The sequence below is a fragment of the Ischnura elegans genome, chromosome 9 (assembly GCF_921293095.1).
Source record: "Ischnura elegans chromosome 9, ioIscEleg1.1, whole genome shotgun sequence".
Classification (NCBI taxonomy): Eukaryota; Metazoa; Arthropoda; class Insecta; order Odonata; family Coenagrionidae; genus Ischnura; species Ischnura elegans.
The window spans coordinates 113800267-113812253 of record NC_060254.1 but is presented as its reverse complement, the minus strand read 5'-3'; the positions used below and the strand labels follow the sequence as shown (position 1 = coordinate 113812253).

Below are 11987 nucleotides of genomic sequence, written 5' to 3'. Positions count from 1 at the left end.
TGATATCATCCGCGTACGCTGACACCTTGATGTTGCCAGCTCCTATTTCATGCAGGGGGAGACCCCTGATCCTGTCTTTTAAGATGGACAAAAGAGGTTCTACTGCCAGGGCGTAGAGTTGGCCTGACAGGGGACAGCCCTGCCTTATTCCCTTGGCGAACGGTATTGGTGACGTCAACGTATTCTTTACCCTCACGAGACAGGTCGATTCCTTATAGAGTGTGGTTATGGCATTTCTAAAATACTCCGCCAAATTCATTCTTTCCAGGACGTGGTGGAGGTAATGATGGCGTATCTTGTCAAAGGCACCGCGTTGGTCCAAAGCCAATATTGCGAGGCCTCTCCCCGCGGTGTTAGCGTACTTTGCCGCGTCACGGATTATCGATATATTATCGAGGATGGTTCTACCCGGCACCCCGCATCCTTGTTCGTGGGAGACGATCTCGGAGATTACGGTTGAAAGTCTCATGGAGAGAGCCTTCGCTAAGATTTTATAATCCACTGTTGTTATTGATATGGGCCTCCAGTTTTTTAATGCCGTTCTTTCACCTTTCTTGTATATCAGGGTCAGAACAGCTCTCCTGGTGGAGAGGGGTAAAATACCTTTCTCTATACTCGCGTCCGCCATCCTTTTGAAAGGGGACCTGAGCACTTTCCAAAATTTTTTGAAAAATTCGACAGTGAGTCCGTCTATCCCTGGAGCTTTCCTTTGCTTTAAGGTATTCAGGGCCGCATCGTAATCTGAGGCGCTTAAGGGTTGACCCGTCCACTGCGAACTTTCTTCGGATAGCTCGCGGATTGGTGGCATGGAATGCGTGGAGGATTCGTTAGTAGGTTCTCTGTCGATGAACACTTCCACGTAATAGTTGCGAATGTATGCCGCTAGATTTCTCTCGTCTGACACTTGCTCGCCCTCTTCATTCACGAGAGAGACAAGATGAGGTGGTCGCACGTAGTTTTTAACGTTCCGTGACACGTGTGTGCCAGTGGGGTCATCTTGCGCCGCTATCTCCTCGAATTCTGCGATGGAGATGGCCCTCTTGCTCCACTTGACGTATGCATTCCTCACCTCTCCCCTTGTCTTTCTTCCCTCCTCGCCTACTTCAGTGGCGTCGCTCCATTCCAGTCTGCGGAGAACGGACGCCTCTTCGTCTGATTTCAGGCGATTGTATACTTTAGTGTACGACTGGATCTCAGTTTTTAGGCTCTCCCACGTGGAAATTGGGTCATTTTTATCGCTTTTTAGGAGTTCTTGGATCAAGGAGAATACGAAATTCACGTACTCTTCGTTGTCCAACAGGGCATTATTGAATTTCCAATAGGGAGGGGTGGGTCTGACGATATTTGGGATATTAAGGGAAACAGTTACTGCTCTGTGGTCAGTAAAAGAGATTGATGTGGATATGTCGTTGATCCGTGTTAAAATTTCTTGTCCAGCATAGTAACGATCAATTCTAGAGGCGACGTCCGGATCCGACGCGGAAAAGTATGTGAATCCCGCCTCCCATCCTCTCAATTCCCTCCACACATCCAGCAGTCGGGCCTTTTGGACGAGTGCCGAGAGAGTCTTTGCCGTCCTTGGGGATCTTTCCATCTTCGATGTGCGGTCATGTCTGGGGGCTAGCGTGCAATTAAAATCTCCGCACATTAGGGTGTCATCAAGTCCCTCACCCTGCAATCCTTCATCAGTCTGGTTGACGTGGTTATTTATTGACGTTAAAACATCGATAGCTGTGTCTGCATTATTTGGGAGATAGACGTTTATCAATCGTAGTCTGCATCCTGATGAACTCCGCAAGGTCATCCCGCTTGCGTGCCCCCTGTGAATGACTTCTCTACTCGTGATCATGGCTGCAAGCGATTTTTTCACTGCGAAGCCCACCCCTTGCGCCACGCGCTCCCCCGGGTTGAGGTAGAAAAGGTACCCTGTGCTTTTCAATGTGGGGTGGATGATGTTAGAATTAACTTCCTGCATGGCTAGGACATCTGGATTTTTTTGTTGTAGAAATTGTTTCAGCATTTCTGTCTTCTCCCTTCCGGCAATTGAGCGGACGTTCAAGGTAGTTATATACAATGCCAATGAGCTCATTTTCGATAATAACTTAGTAAAAAATAAAATAGTTTTATTTAAAAACGATAATTGCTTAAAAACCACTATGGTGTCTGAGACCAAAGGGATGCTTTATTGAGGGACTTGTGTAGTCTCCTCATTCTCATGTCCATAGCAGAGTCTTTTATACTTCCGGTGGTAGTTAAAAAACATAATGTTTTTATTAAATCGTTAACGTCAGCGAAAGACGCTCGTGCTATGCCCATTGCATCTGTTCTTCCTTTAACCCTTCTTAGGTACTGAGTCAAGTCTTTTCCCTCGATGGGGACCTTATTAGTCGGTTCACTACATATGGCTTCTATTTCAGCATAAGCCTTATCTTCAGCTAGTTGTTTTTCTGTGATAGATGTCTTCGAAGTGGACTTTTTCCTGCTTGGTGACGGACCTCTTTCATCCGTATCACTTTCCGCCTTTTTCCTTTTTGTTAGATTTTTTTCTGTTTCCTCCTCTTCCTTCTTACTGTCGTGTGAGTAAGACTCGATGTCGTCATCCTTCTGCGACAAAGTCGCATTGTCTATCTCTTGAGACTCAGTAGGTTCACTGTCGTCTGGCAACGCGCGAGTCTGTTTTTCATTCTCGCGCGCAAAACATCCCTCTGCGTCTTTGTTTCGCTCTGCCGCGGCCGGCCTAGGAAAGGGCGAAGAGTCGGCCACGGCGGAGGAGGGGCGGGGGAGCTGTGGTGTGAGAAGTTGGGACGGCTGTGGATCACCTCCAGGTTCGCCTGTCGACCTCGTAGCGGTGTTTTCTTCGCGATCCGCTCCGATTTTATCGATTTTCTTTTGTTTTGTGAGTGGGTCATTTTTAGGCGCTTCGTTCTTCTCCTCGTGAGCCCTGCAGTTTTTCGCAATGTGGCCCTCTTGATGGCAACGGAAACATCGCGGGTCGTTAAAATTAAAATAAATTCTGTGATCTTGCGAGCCAAAATCTAAACGAAGTGACTCTGGAACTAATACGCCTTCTCTTTTGATGATGAATACTTGTTTCCTCCACGATTCGACGTGTTCCACGTCTTCTCTTTTAATGCCCACGTTCATTGTAGTTATGGGGCTAACCACCCTCCCGATTTGAGAAACTATTTCAAGCAGGTCTGGCATCGGAAATTCGGGTGGGACGTTTGATATCACCAGTCTCTCTGAGTGTTGAACCATTCTTTGAGCTATCAGAAAGCTGTCTCTCACCGAGATGCCCCCCTTGTTAGTGAGGAAATCATTAACGGTATCCTCATCCTTCAGGTACATACACACTCTGTCCCCTGATAGTTTTGTGGCATGTGTGATGTTTTTCCCCCCTATTTCATCTGCCATAGCCTTCACGTAGTCCGCGATGGGAACGTTGGGAATGCCTCTAAAAATTAACCCGCACTTTTTAGTGGGACCCGTTTCCAGAGGTATGATCTTTTTGGTTCTAAATTGTAGAACGTGTAGATCCCCATGCTGGAGGGGCGGTCTCCTATCTCTTCCTCCCGTCGCCGCCGCGTAGGAAACGTGTTGTCTCTGCTGACTCACTCCGCCTCGGGACGAGGAGGCGATAGCGCTTGGAGCAAGTGAAGGAGGCGGGGAGACGGTCGTGGAAGTTTTTTCTACCCCAACCCTATTTCTTGACGGTTTTTGGGCTTCGGTGGAAGCTACGTGAATAAGCTTGTCAGCTGGCTCACGCTGGGGTAGGGGGAATACTTCTTCGCCACGTGGTGAAAAAGATTTGCCGATCGGTGGGTTACGCCTGTAATCGTGCACGTCTTGGCACGCGCGTGCGCTTGTTGATGGTCCAGGAGTGAAAGCATTGCTAATATCGCTTTCACGATTAATATTTTTCGTGGAGGAAGATGCCGGACTCGTGGTGAGCACGCCTGCTTCTCTACGCAACACGGTCGCGGGAGCGAGTGTCAGCGTGTCGAGGTTCTCAGAGGAGAAGTTAAGTCTCCGCACGCATTTTCGTGTGGACGGAGATCCTAGTTGAAGTTTCGGTGATGTTCTGATTGGGGAACAGGGTGCACTCTTTATATTACCTTCTTCAGAAGAGCGGATGTAAGCCACCTGTTCAGTATGTCGTCTCGGTGATGATGTCGTCTGGGTCGACGCCATGGTGTTCGGTGAGTTGGTTTTCCTTATACTCCTTGTATCACGGGTTTCACCGGCTCCGAGGGGCCGGCGGCGTGATGTACGCTGGATTCCAAAACCACCCTCAGGTCACTAAGATGGCACTTTTTGAACGACACCAGTAGTAGAAACAATAGTTTACCCTAACGAGGAGTCACGCACGCGTGCGCAGCGCTGCGCAACGTGAGGAAACTCGCTAAGGCACGAGTGGAAAAACTCGAAATTGCACTTGAAAAATAAGACAGTCGGGAGCGTTCTCAAGGTACGTCCGTCCGGCTCGGAGTCTCAAGTGTGTGTGTGTGTGTGTGTGCGTGCGTGTGTGTGTGTGTGTGTGTGTTTAACGAATGGTGGACCACTCTTAGTTGAACTCCCCCTACGAGGAATTCTTAAGCCCTTCCACCGCGACAAGGTGGCGATCCATAGGAGGGAAAAATGGGTTAAAAATAATAAATGTATACATAAAATAAAGAAAAGAAAAATGAGGACCAAAATAATAACTGATATAGAAAATTAAAGAGAATTATTTAGGTGTGACTTTCTGTGTGTGCGTGTGTGGAAATATTAAATAAAATAAAAAATAAAGTAAATAAATAAAATTAAAAAATAAATAAATAAAATAAGAAATAAAGTGAATAAATAAAATTTTAAAAAATAAAATAAAAAAAATAAGGAAGAGGTGTGCATGGAATAAGTGTGTATGTAGACGTAAATAAAAAAAATGTTTAAATAAAAATTAAGGTTTCTTCTTCACATTATTTGCCATCAGATCTCCGCTTTTTAAACCCGTATGGCAGGGTGTCGTAGTCCAGGTCACGTTTCCTCTTAGTGTAAACCACTCTGAAGAGTTTAGTCTCCTCTCGAGTGGCAACTTCGTGCTTATTAGTCCTGTATATTCTATGTTTATATGTCAGTCGCCGCCCAGGAGCGCCTTCGAGGACCATCGATTTTAAAGTATCGAAGCACACCACTTCGTCGTTGGAGGAATTTATAGTGACACCACGGACTTTACACACTCTTTTCTCGAATTCGGGATTAATTTTGGAGCGAACTACGTATGCATAGTTTTTGGGACCACCAGATACGTACTCTGAAATATAGCACCCCTCTCCTAGGGGCGAGAGTTCATCAGTCATGTCGCCGAGGTAGTCTCCCACTGGAGGCTCCCACTCTCCGGGGCGCTGCGTGAACAATACTGAGTCTGTATCGTGGTATAAGGTCCTGCGTTCCAGCTTCTCCAAATATTTATACAACTCCAGTCTTGCATGGGCTGTGGTGTAGCAGGCTAAAACAACGTTGCTACTCGGAGCAGGGGTGACGACTTCGGCAACCTCTTCCCAGTGGGCGTAGAGGACTTCGTCGTTAATTTCGACCATTCGAAGCACCTCGACGTTTGGACTCGATAACAGCGTGTAGAGATCGTCGAGTTTTCGGACTACTGTCGTGCGTGTCAGATTATCGCGTTGACCTAGCTTTCCCCAGAAACTGTTGAGACATATCTTGGCTAGTGATCTTCTTCCAGCGTTATATTCAACGTTGTTTCGGTCGAGGGCGACTCCTTCCCTAGCATGGAATAGCTGTAAATACCGATCCTTCTGCTCCTCGCTGGTACACCACGTAGGCCACCCGCTAGCTTCTTGTTTAACACGCAGAAACTTGTTAATGTAGCTGGCGAATAGTCCACCTTCGCCCGTTTCTCGAGAATATTTGGTGATGTTATAATGCCACACCTCGTGTGTTTTAAGAACTTTGTAACCCATCGCGACAGCCTTCTTCACCTCGTCCGTGACCCAGGTGCCCTTTAAGCTCCTCTCCTCTGTATCATGGCCACAAACTCCTTGATTTTCGTTCAAGGCGCAAGTTCTACAGAGAGGGAAGAATAACTTCCCATTTGCCTTCATGGGTAGAACAGGGAGATATAGTTCATTTGGAGGAAGAACGTCACATTTTATCAGTCCCTCCACTTCCTCTAAAGGGGGGCAATCGTCACCAACATACACAACAGGGTGACCCACCGGATACGGTTTATATTTGTTCACAAAGGGATAGAGCGAGCATATGTCTATGTATCGGATCTCCTCCCCTTCGGACTCGTTCACCCTGTGATACAATTTAACCGCGTTAGTTCGTCCCCCGTAACAACCGTCGCGGGGATTTAAAGGAGCTTCCAGAAAAATCGGATGCTCGGTCACAAATTTTCTCAATTCACTGTCGCGATCAATCTCCCTCTGAAACTCACACTCCCACTTCTGCGTTACGGTATACCCCCTCTCCGTGAAGAACTTCATTCTCCTCTCTGTCGATTCCAGTCGTGAGCGCATTGTTTCTGAGGGGCTGTTGGCTATGGGTTCACTTCCATTCTTAAAACACTTAGGACATCCGTGAAAAAAACAACCGTGAAATTCAAAGATTTCTATCTCCGTAGCTGTTTCCACGTATCCGTCGACCTTTCTTCCCAAAACCTTTACCTCTCTCCCATTAGCAGCGTGACATATTTTTATCTCCCGTCGCCTCTCCTCCGACAAAAGCCATAGTATAGCTTTACGCGATTGCGTGTCCCCCCAGCGGTAGCCACCTGGCGGGATGACGGCTATTTCCCTGGCTCTTAGGTGATTTTTTCTAAACACACGCATGCACGCACTGGCTATCGTTAGTGCCTCGCGAAAGGGATCAGTTTCGTTTAAAATTAAAAAGTCTTTTCTAAATTTGCTGCAGGCCATGCGCAGTATATTCACATCTTGGATGCAATATTTTCGGATTTCCAATCTCATTCTAAAAACATAATCCGCAGCAACCATTGAGTCGTACCAAGCGCTAAATTTACCAGCGTCTTGGCGTGACATTCCTTCAACGCCGTAGTGTCTCTGCGCAGGCATCGGTCCTTCGTAGTCTCTGTTCGCATAAGTGTTGAACAGATGGGGAAAGTAACCTTTTGATAACGATTCGTCCAAGCCTAGTGCCGACGGGAGCTTTGATAGCGGCATGGGGAGAAAGTTTATTGAGTCAATAAATCTTACTCCTTCATACTCGATACACATCAATTTACCCCCTGAAGATATTATTGATGGTGTCCAGCCCATCTTCTCCACCATTGTCTTAATGACGAAGTGGCTGTCATAACCCTTCCCATAGTGGGCAATGCAAATAAGCTCTTTAAATCCTTTTTTCCGCAGTGTCACCAGACTCTTCAGAAATTCCGTCACCGGATCGCTGTCGCTAAATATCAGTTGGCGTTCTCCACACCCTGTGCAATGCTCTAGAGATTCCACACCGATACAAGTCTCACACGATTTCTGCGCTACAAGGAAATTTGGAGTATGGAGAAAATTTCCTGATTTTCCAGGCATTGGGGTGTCCTGCGTGCATTCGATATCGTAAAAAATATAAATAAATTTTACTTTCGAGGATGCGTTTGTTTTTGCCACCGGCGACATGAAGCAATTTTTACCGGCTTCGTGTCTACTCTTGCAGGCGTGGCAGTATATTTCCCCGCATACATGCTTCCCCCTCACATTAGTCACATTGTAGACTTTTTCGCAGAGCGTGCAATATTTAATAATATCACAAGCCGATCTTCCGCTCCCTCTCCTCTCTAGGTGCTTCGCGAAACAACCGACCCCGTAAAATTTCCTTTTACACGAATCACATGCCACACTCACTATGCTAGCGTCGCACGGGGGAGATGCCAGGCATCTGGGACATTCGGACATACATTTATGAGCATATTGGTTGCTATAACCAACTCTGCAACTCCTACAGTAGTAGCAGTAGGTGAATGCTCCCTGGAGAGAGGCTATGTAATTGAAATGCCTCTCCCCATAAATAAGATCGATGTATCTGCGAGCACGACCATCCGAAGCAAGTGTAGAGGGGCCCTCAAAGAGTACCTCCTTACCCTTGCGATCCCCGTAGACGGTTATTCTATAATCTTCTAAATGCTCCTGAAAAGCGTTTAGATCCTCAATGCCGCCACCATTCACAAGGTTGACCCCCGCCCCCTTACATAGATCCTCGGCCCTCACAGTCTGCATACTCCCTCCCCTCTTTACTGCCTTAAAAATCGCAGCAGTGTCCACGTGACGCGAGATTCCAACGCATATTGCTCTAGCTAGACAGAGTTTATCGTCGTTTGAAATCACCACGATCGATTTCTTTCCTCTGCAAAACTCGTGAAACGTGCACAGACGATTTTTATTTCGTCGACCGCCGTTCGGCATCTCCACGTAAGTAAACGTAACTCGCAATACCCCCCGCAATATAAAGTTCTCGTTAGACTGAACCACCTTTTCAACACTCTTACATATCACTTCAGCGGAAAACTGGTCCACTCGTCGATAAGAGATATAAATCGGGTTCCCGGGGCTTTCAGAATTGCTTATTGCTAGCCCAGCCCTACTGCTCGGAGGTACTCCACTCTTGAGTTCTGAAAGGAGAGCGTCAAAAGACTCGTGGAGCCATTCAATGGGGTCTCCATTCTCGGGCACTGGTTTCAGCACACACTATTTCGCGCCCGTGGAGGCGAAAACTTCTGAGATTGCTACGATTCTCAGAAATAATGGCGAAATATTTGTTTTCGCCCCTTCCGCCCCACTGAGCGTCTCGATGATCTAAAGGCGGCCCTGCTTCGTTAGGGGGTGAGGCGCAACGTTCACTCGGAAATACCTCCTGCTGTTTATCCTCGCTCCATAGTTCACCGGTGAGTACAGGGATGTCCTCCTCCATATCGCGAATAAATTTATTTTCTAGACTCTCCAAGTTTTGAGAGTTAAATACAGAATCCCCATCCTCGAATCCCAATGGATCGTCACGCGAAGCGACATCATTCGCCATTTGACTTAAATTTAATTCATCGAATGCCGTTGGCGGTCTCATCGTAGCATGAGAAGCTTCCACCACTACGTTGTTAGAGTTACCAGTCTCAAGGGTGTGAAGAAATGACTCTTCATTTAATAGAGGTAATGATGAGTCGATGTCGTGAGCCAATGCCTGATTAGCAGCGCTAGTTTCCTCGCGAGCCACCTCCGATACGGATGCGTCTTGAGCCTTCTTAACGTCCCCCACTAGTCTCACAAAGTCGCTCATGTCCACTTCCTCCTTAATCACTGTCATGCGACGAACTAAACCGTCCAGCGCGGCATTTAAAAGAGAGAAAGTGTCATACGCTCCAGCGCGGTGGGCGCGAATTATTTCCTTTGCAGGTACACACGCAAAAATTGCTTCCATTGCGCCTACTCGATTTAAATCCCCCACCGAAAAGATGAAATTTCTTATTGTAAACACAACTCACGGCTTTCAGCCCCAATCAGGTCGGCTTCCTCCCTCGCGTAGTGGTGTCTCCAGGCGGAACCCCGTAAGAACTCTGATCTCTCAGGTCCAAACCCCTTAGAAGCTCCTTGCTCTACGGTGATGCTGACTTCTGCGGCTTGCGAGTGCGTAGGCTAGAGTTGCTACTTCGGACTTATCACCGATGAGAAAAGTCTTGCCCACAAATGCTGTGTGGAGACAGAGAACAGAGTATCTCTCGCTAACTCTCAGAAAATACAGTGATCGACCGTACGACAACTACCCCTTATATAGGAAACCCAAGTGGGGCGACGCCTCCTTGAAAATATTCTCACTCTCAAGAGGAATGAAGAGGAGTTCTCACGCCGATTTCGAGTCACCCCCATCCGTTATGCCGTCAAAAGAAAACCCTCAGAGGAGCTGTTACTCCCTTTTCAAACAACCGCTCCACTATGTTGTCAAAAGTAAACCTCCTCGCCTATTCCACAGGTGATTTTTTTATTAATGCACTCGCCAGTGTAAGTTAAAACCCTCTTAGCGACTAGTGGTCGGAGATGGAATAGATTGGTTTTCGTTGATTTTCCACAAGATTTTTTTTTTCCACCCCGCCGAACATTCCATTTTTGGGACACCGTCATAGTTTTTTTTTTCCATTTTCTTGCGTGGACCCATGAAAGCTCGACTTTAGACGCGGAACCTATGTCGGTCTCTACAACGCATGTGAATATCCATTAACAGGTCTGTCAACCGTTTTTTGAGCGTGATTTTGAAAAATACCTGAAAAGGACCAATGACGAGCGCCGTTTCCACCCCCTCCTCTCCCTACCACAAACTCCTGATCAGTGCTTAAAGTTCCACCCTCGTCATTCAGCGCTACCCAACGGTCACAGAATCATCTCACTCTTCGCTAGCACCGAGCACCGTAGAAACTATTTACCATGGGTTACGTTGGATCGCCGAAGTACACCAACGAGGATATCGAACACGAGGTAAGCACCATGTCCTATCCTCTCCATACATTCAACGACTTAGATAACGATTGCTATTCAAATCATTTGGTAATAATATCTCTATTTCAGATTAGGATCGCCCGACAGCTTTCGTGGAGTTCGGAGTTCGACAGCTCAGATGAAATCGAGCACGAGGTAAGCCTATACACTCCTCCCGATCGGGGGTACTCTATCGCGCTCTTATTTTCTCTGAAAATATATCCACCGTTATATTTTATTATTTATATTAATGGGGGTTATTACATTTATTTCAGCTGAACATAGTCAACGATATGTCGTGGGAGTCCGATTACTCGGATTTTGAGGAGTCGCCATCTGGAGAGAGAGATAGTTTTCACTGCTCCACACCGGTAGCGGCGGACCGCGATTTCCCTGATGGATTCTGGTCCCCCGCGCATCTGACACCCGACGTAGGAGAGCTGAACAGCACGGCGAACACCATAATCGTCGACGAGCCTGCTGGCGGGTGGGAATGCCAGCAGATCGAGGTGTCGGAGCCGAGACTTGGAAATTACTCGGACCTACTCCTCAGCTGCGATGTAGCCCCCACTACTTCGCAGACTCAGTGTACCTGCGTGGCGTGCACCGAGTGCATAGAGGCCATAATGGCCGAAGTGGCTGATAGATACCCTCAAATTTCAGCCGATAACCAAGCCCACGCCTTCACAGTAGAGAGTGTTAGCATCAACCGTAGTTGCGCGTGCACTCTTTGCGACAGATGTAGCGCCGAAATTTTCACAGATATAATAGCTATGTGGAATTAGCCGATCTGTAAATTAAGGAAATAAAGCTCTGTTGACAGAACTCTCTGCTTTCAGTGTCTTGTTTGTTTATCCTCCGTCATACCCAACCCCCATCCAACCTTCGATATTTTCCCATACTCCTCCAACGGGAAAATAACGGCCGCTTGCCTAATAGCACCTGCAAACGCGTGAGGGGCTTCCCGTCCCACAAAATTATGACGCCAAGGAGTCTGGACCCTGAGAGATGCCAACGAGTGGGTAAGGTCCGGGCGGTGCCTGAAAAAAAGCGGTAAGTTACAGGGAGGACAACAAATTCCTCCCAACCACCCCCCGGCTCCAAAACCACTTAAAACACCCTCTCGGTTCCATAGAACAAGGGGAGGCGGGGGCCCTAGGACAACAAACTTTGGCCACTTAGCACAGGTGAGGTATAGGCTATGGCGACAAACAGTCTCAACCCCTCCCCCTTCTCCTCACCCCCCTCGTTTTCAAACGACGTAAGGGCATCCTTGTCTCCCCCCACTCCTTCCCCCCACCCCCCGACGGAGCGGTCAATGACCCCGCCCCCACCTCCTCGTTCCAAAGACCCAATGACGTAGAGGTCAATGAACTCTCCCCATCCCACTCATGTTCCCAAGTGCCAGGTATACTACTATGGATATATGTACTATTCTCGTGAGGGAGAAATGGAGAATGATTCGGAATTCTTGGGAAATAATGAGGAAATGGAGACACGCTTTTGAAAGAA

At 47.4% G+C, this 11987-nt stretch overlaps 1 protein-coding gene across 2 annotated transcripts; it reads left to right on the top strand.

The window, feature by feature from the left end:
• The first annotated feature begins 10386 nt into the window (after positions 1-10386).
• Positions 10387-11294, top strand: LOC124166075. 2 transcript variants are annotated; one of them, XM_046543693.1, is made up of 3 exons: positions 10387-10475; positions 10566-10631; positions 10751-11294. In XM_046543693.1, the coding sequence occupies exons 1-3, from the start codon at positions 10425-10427 to the stop codon at positions 11258-11260; spliced, it is 627 nt and encodes a 208-aa protein (XP_046399649.1). In that variant the 5' UTR covers positions 10387-10424; the 3' UTR covers positions 11261-11294. The 2 variants fall into 2 exon arrangements, with proteins under 2 accessions (XP_046399649.1, XP_046399648.1); XM_046543692.1 differs by having other exon boundaries at positions 10387-10631.
• The last annotated feature ends 693 nt before the right edge of the window (positions 11295-11987 follow it).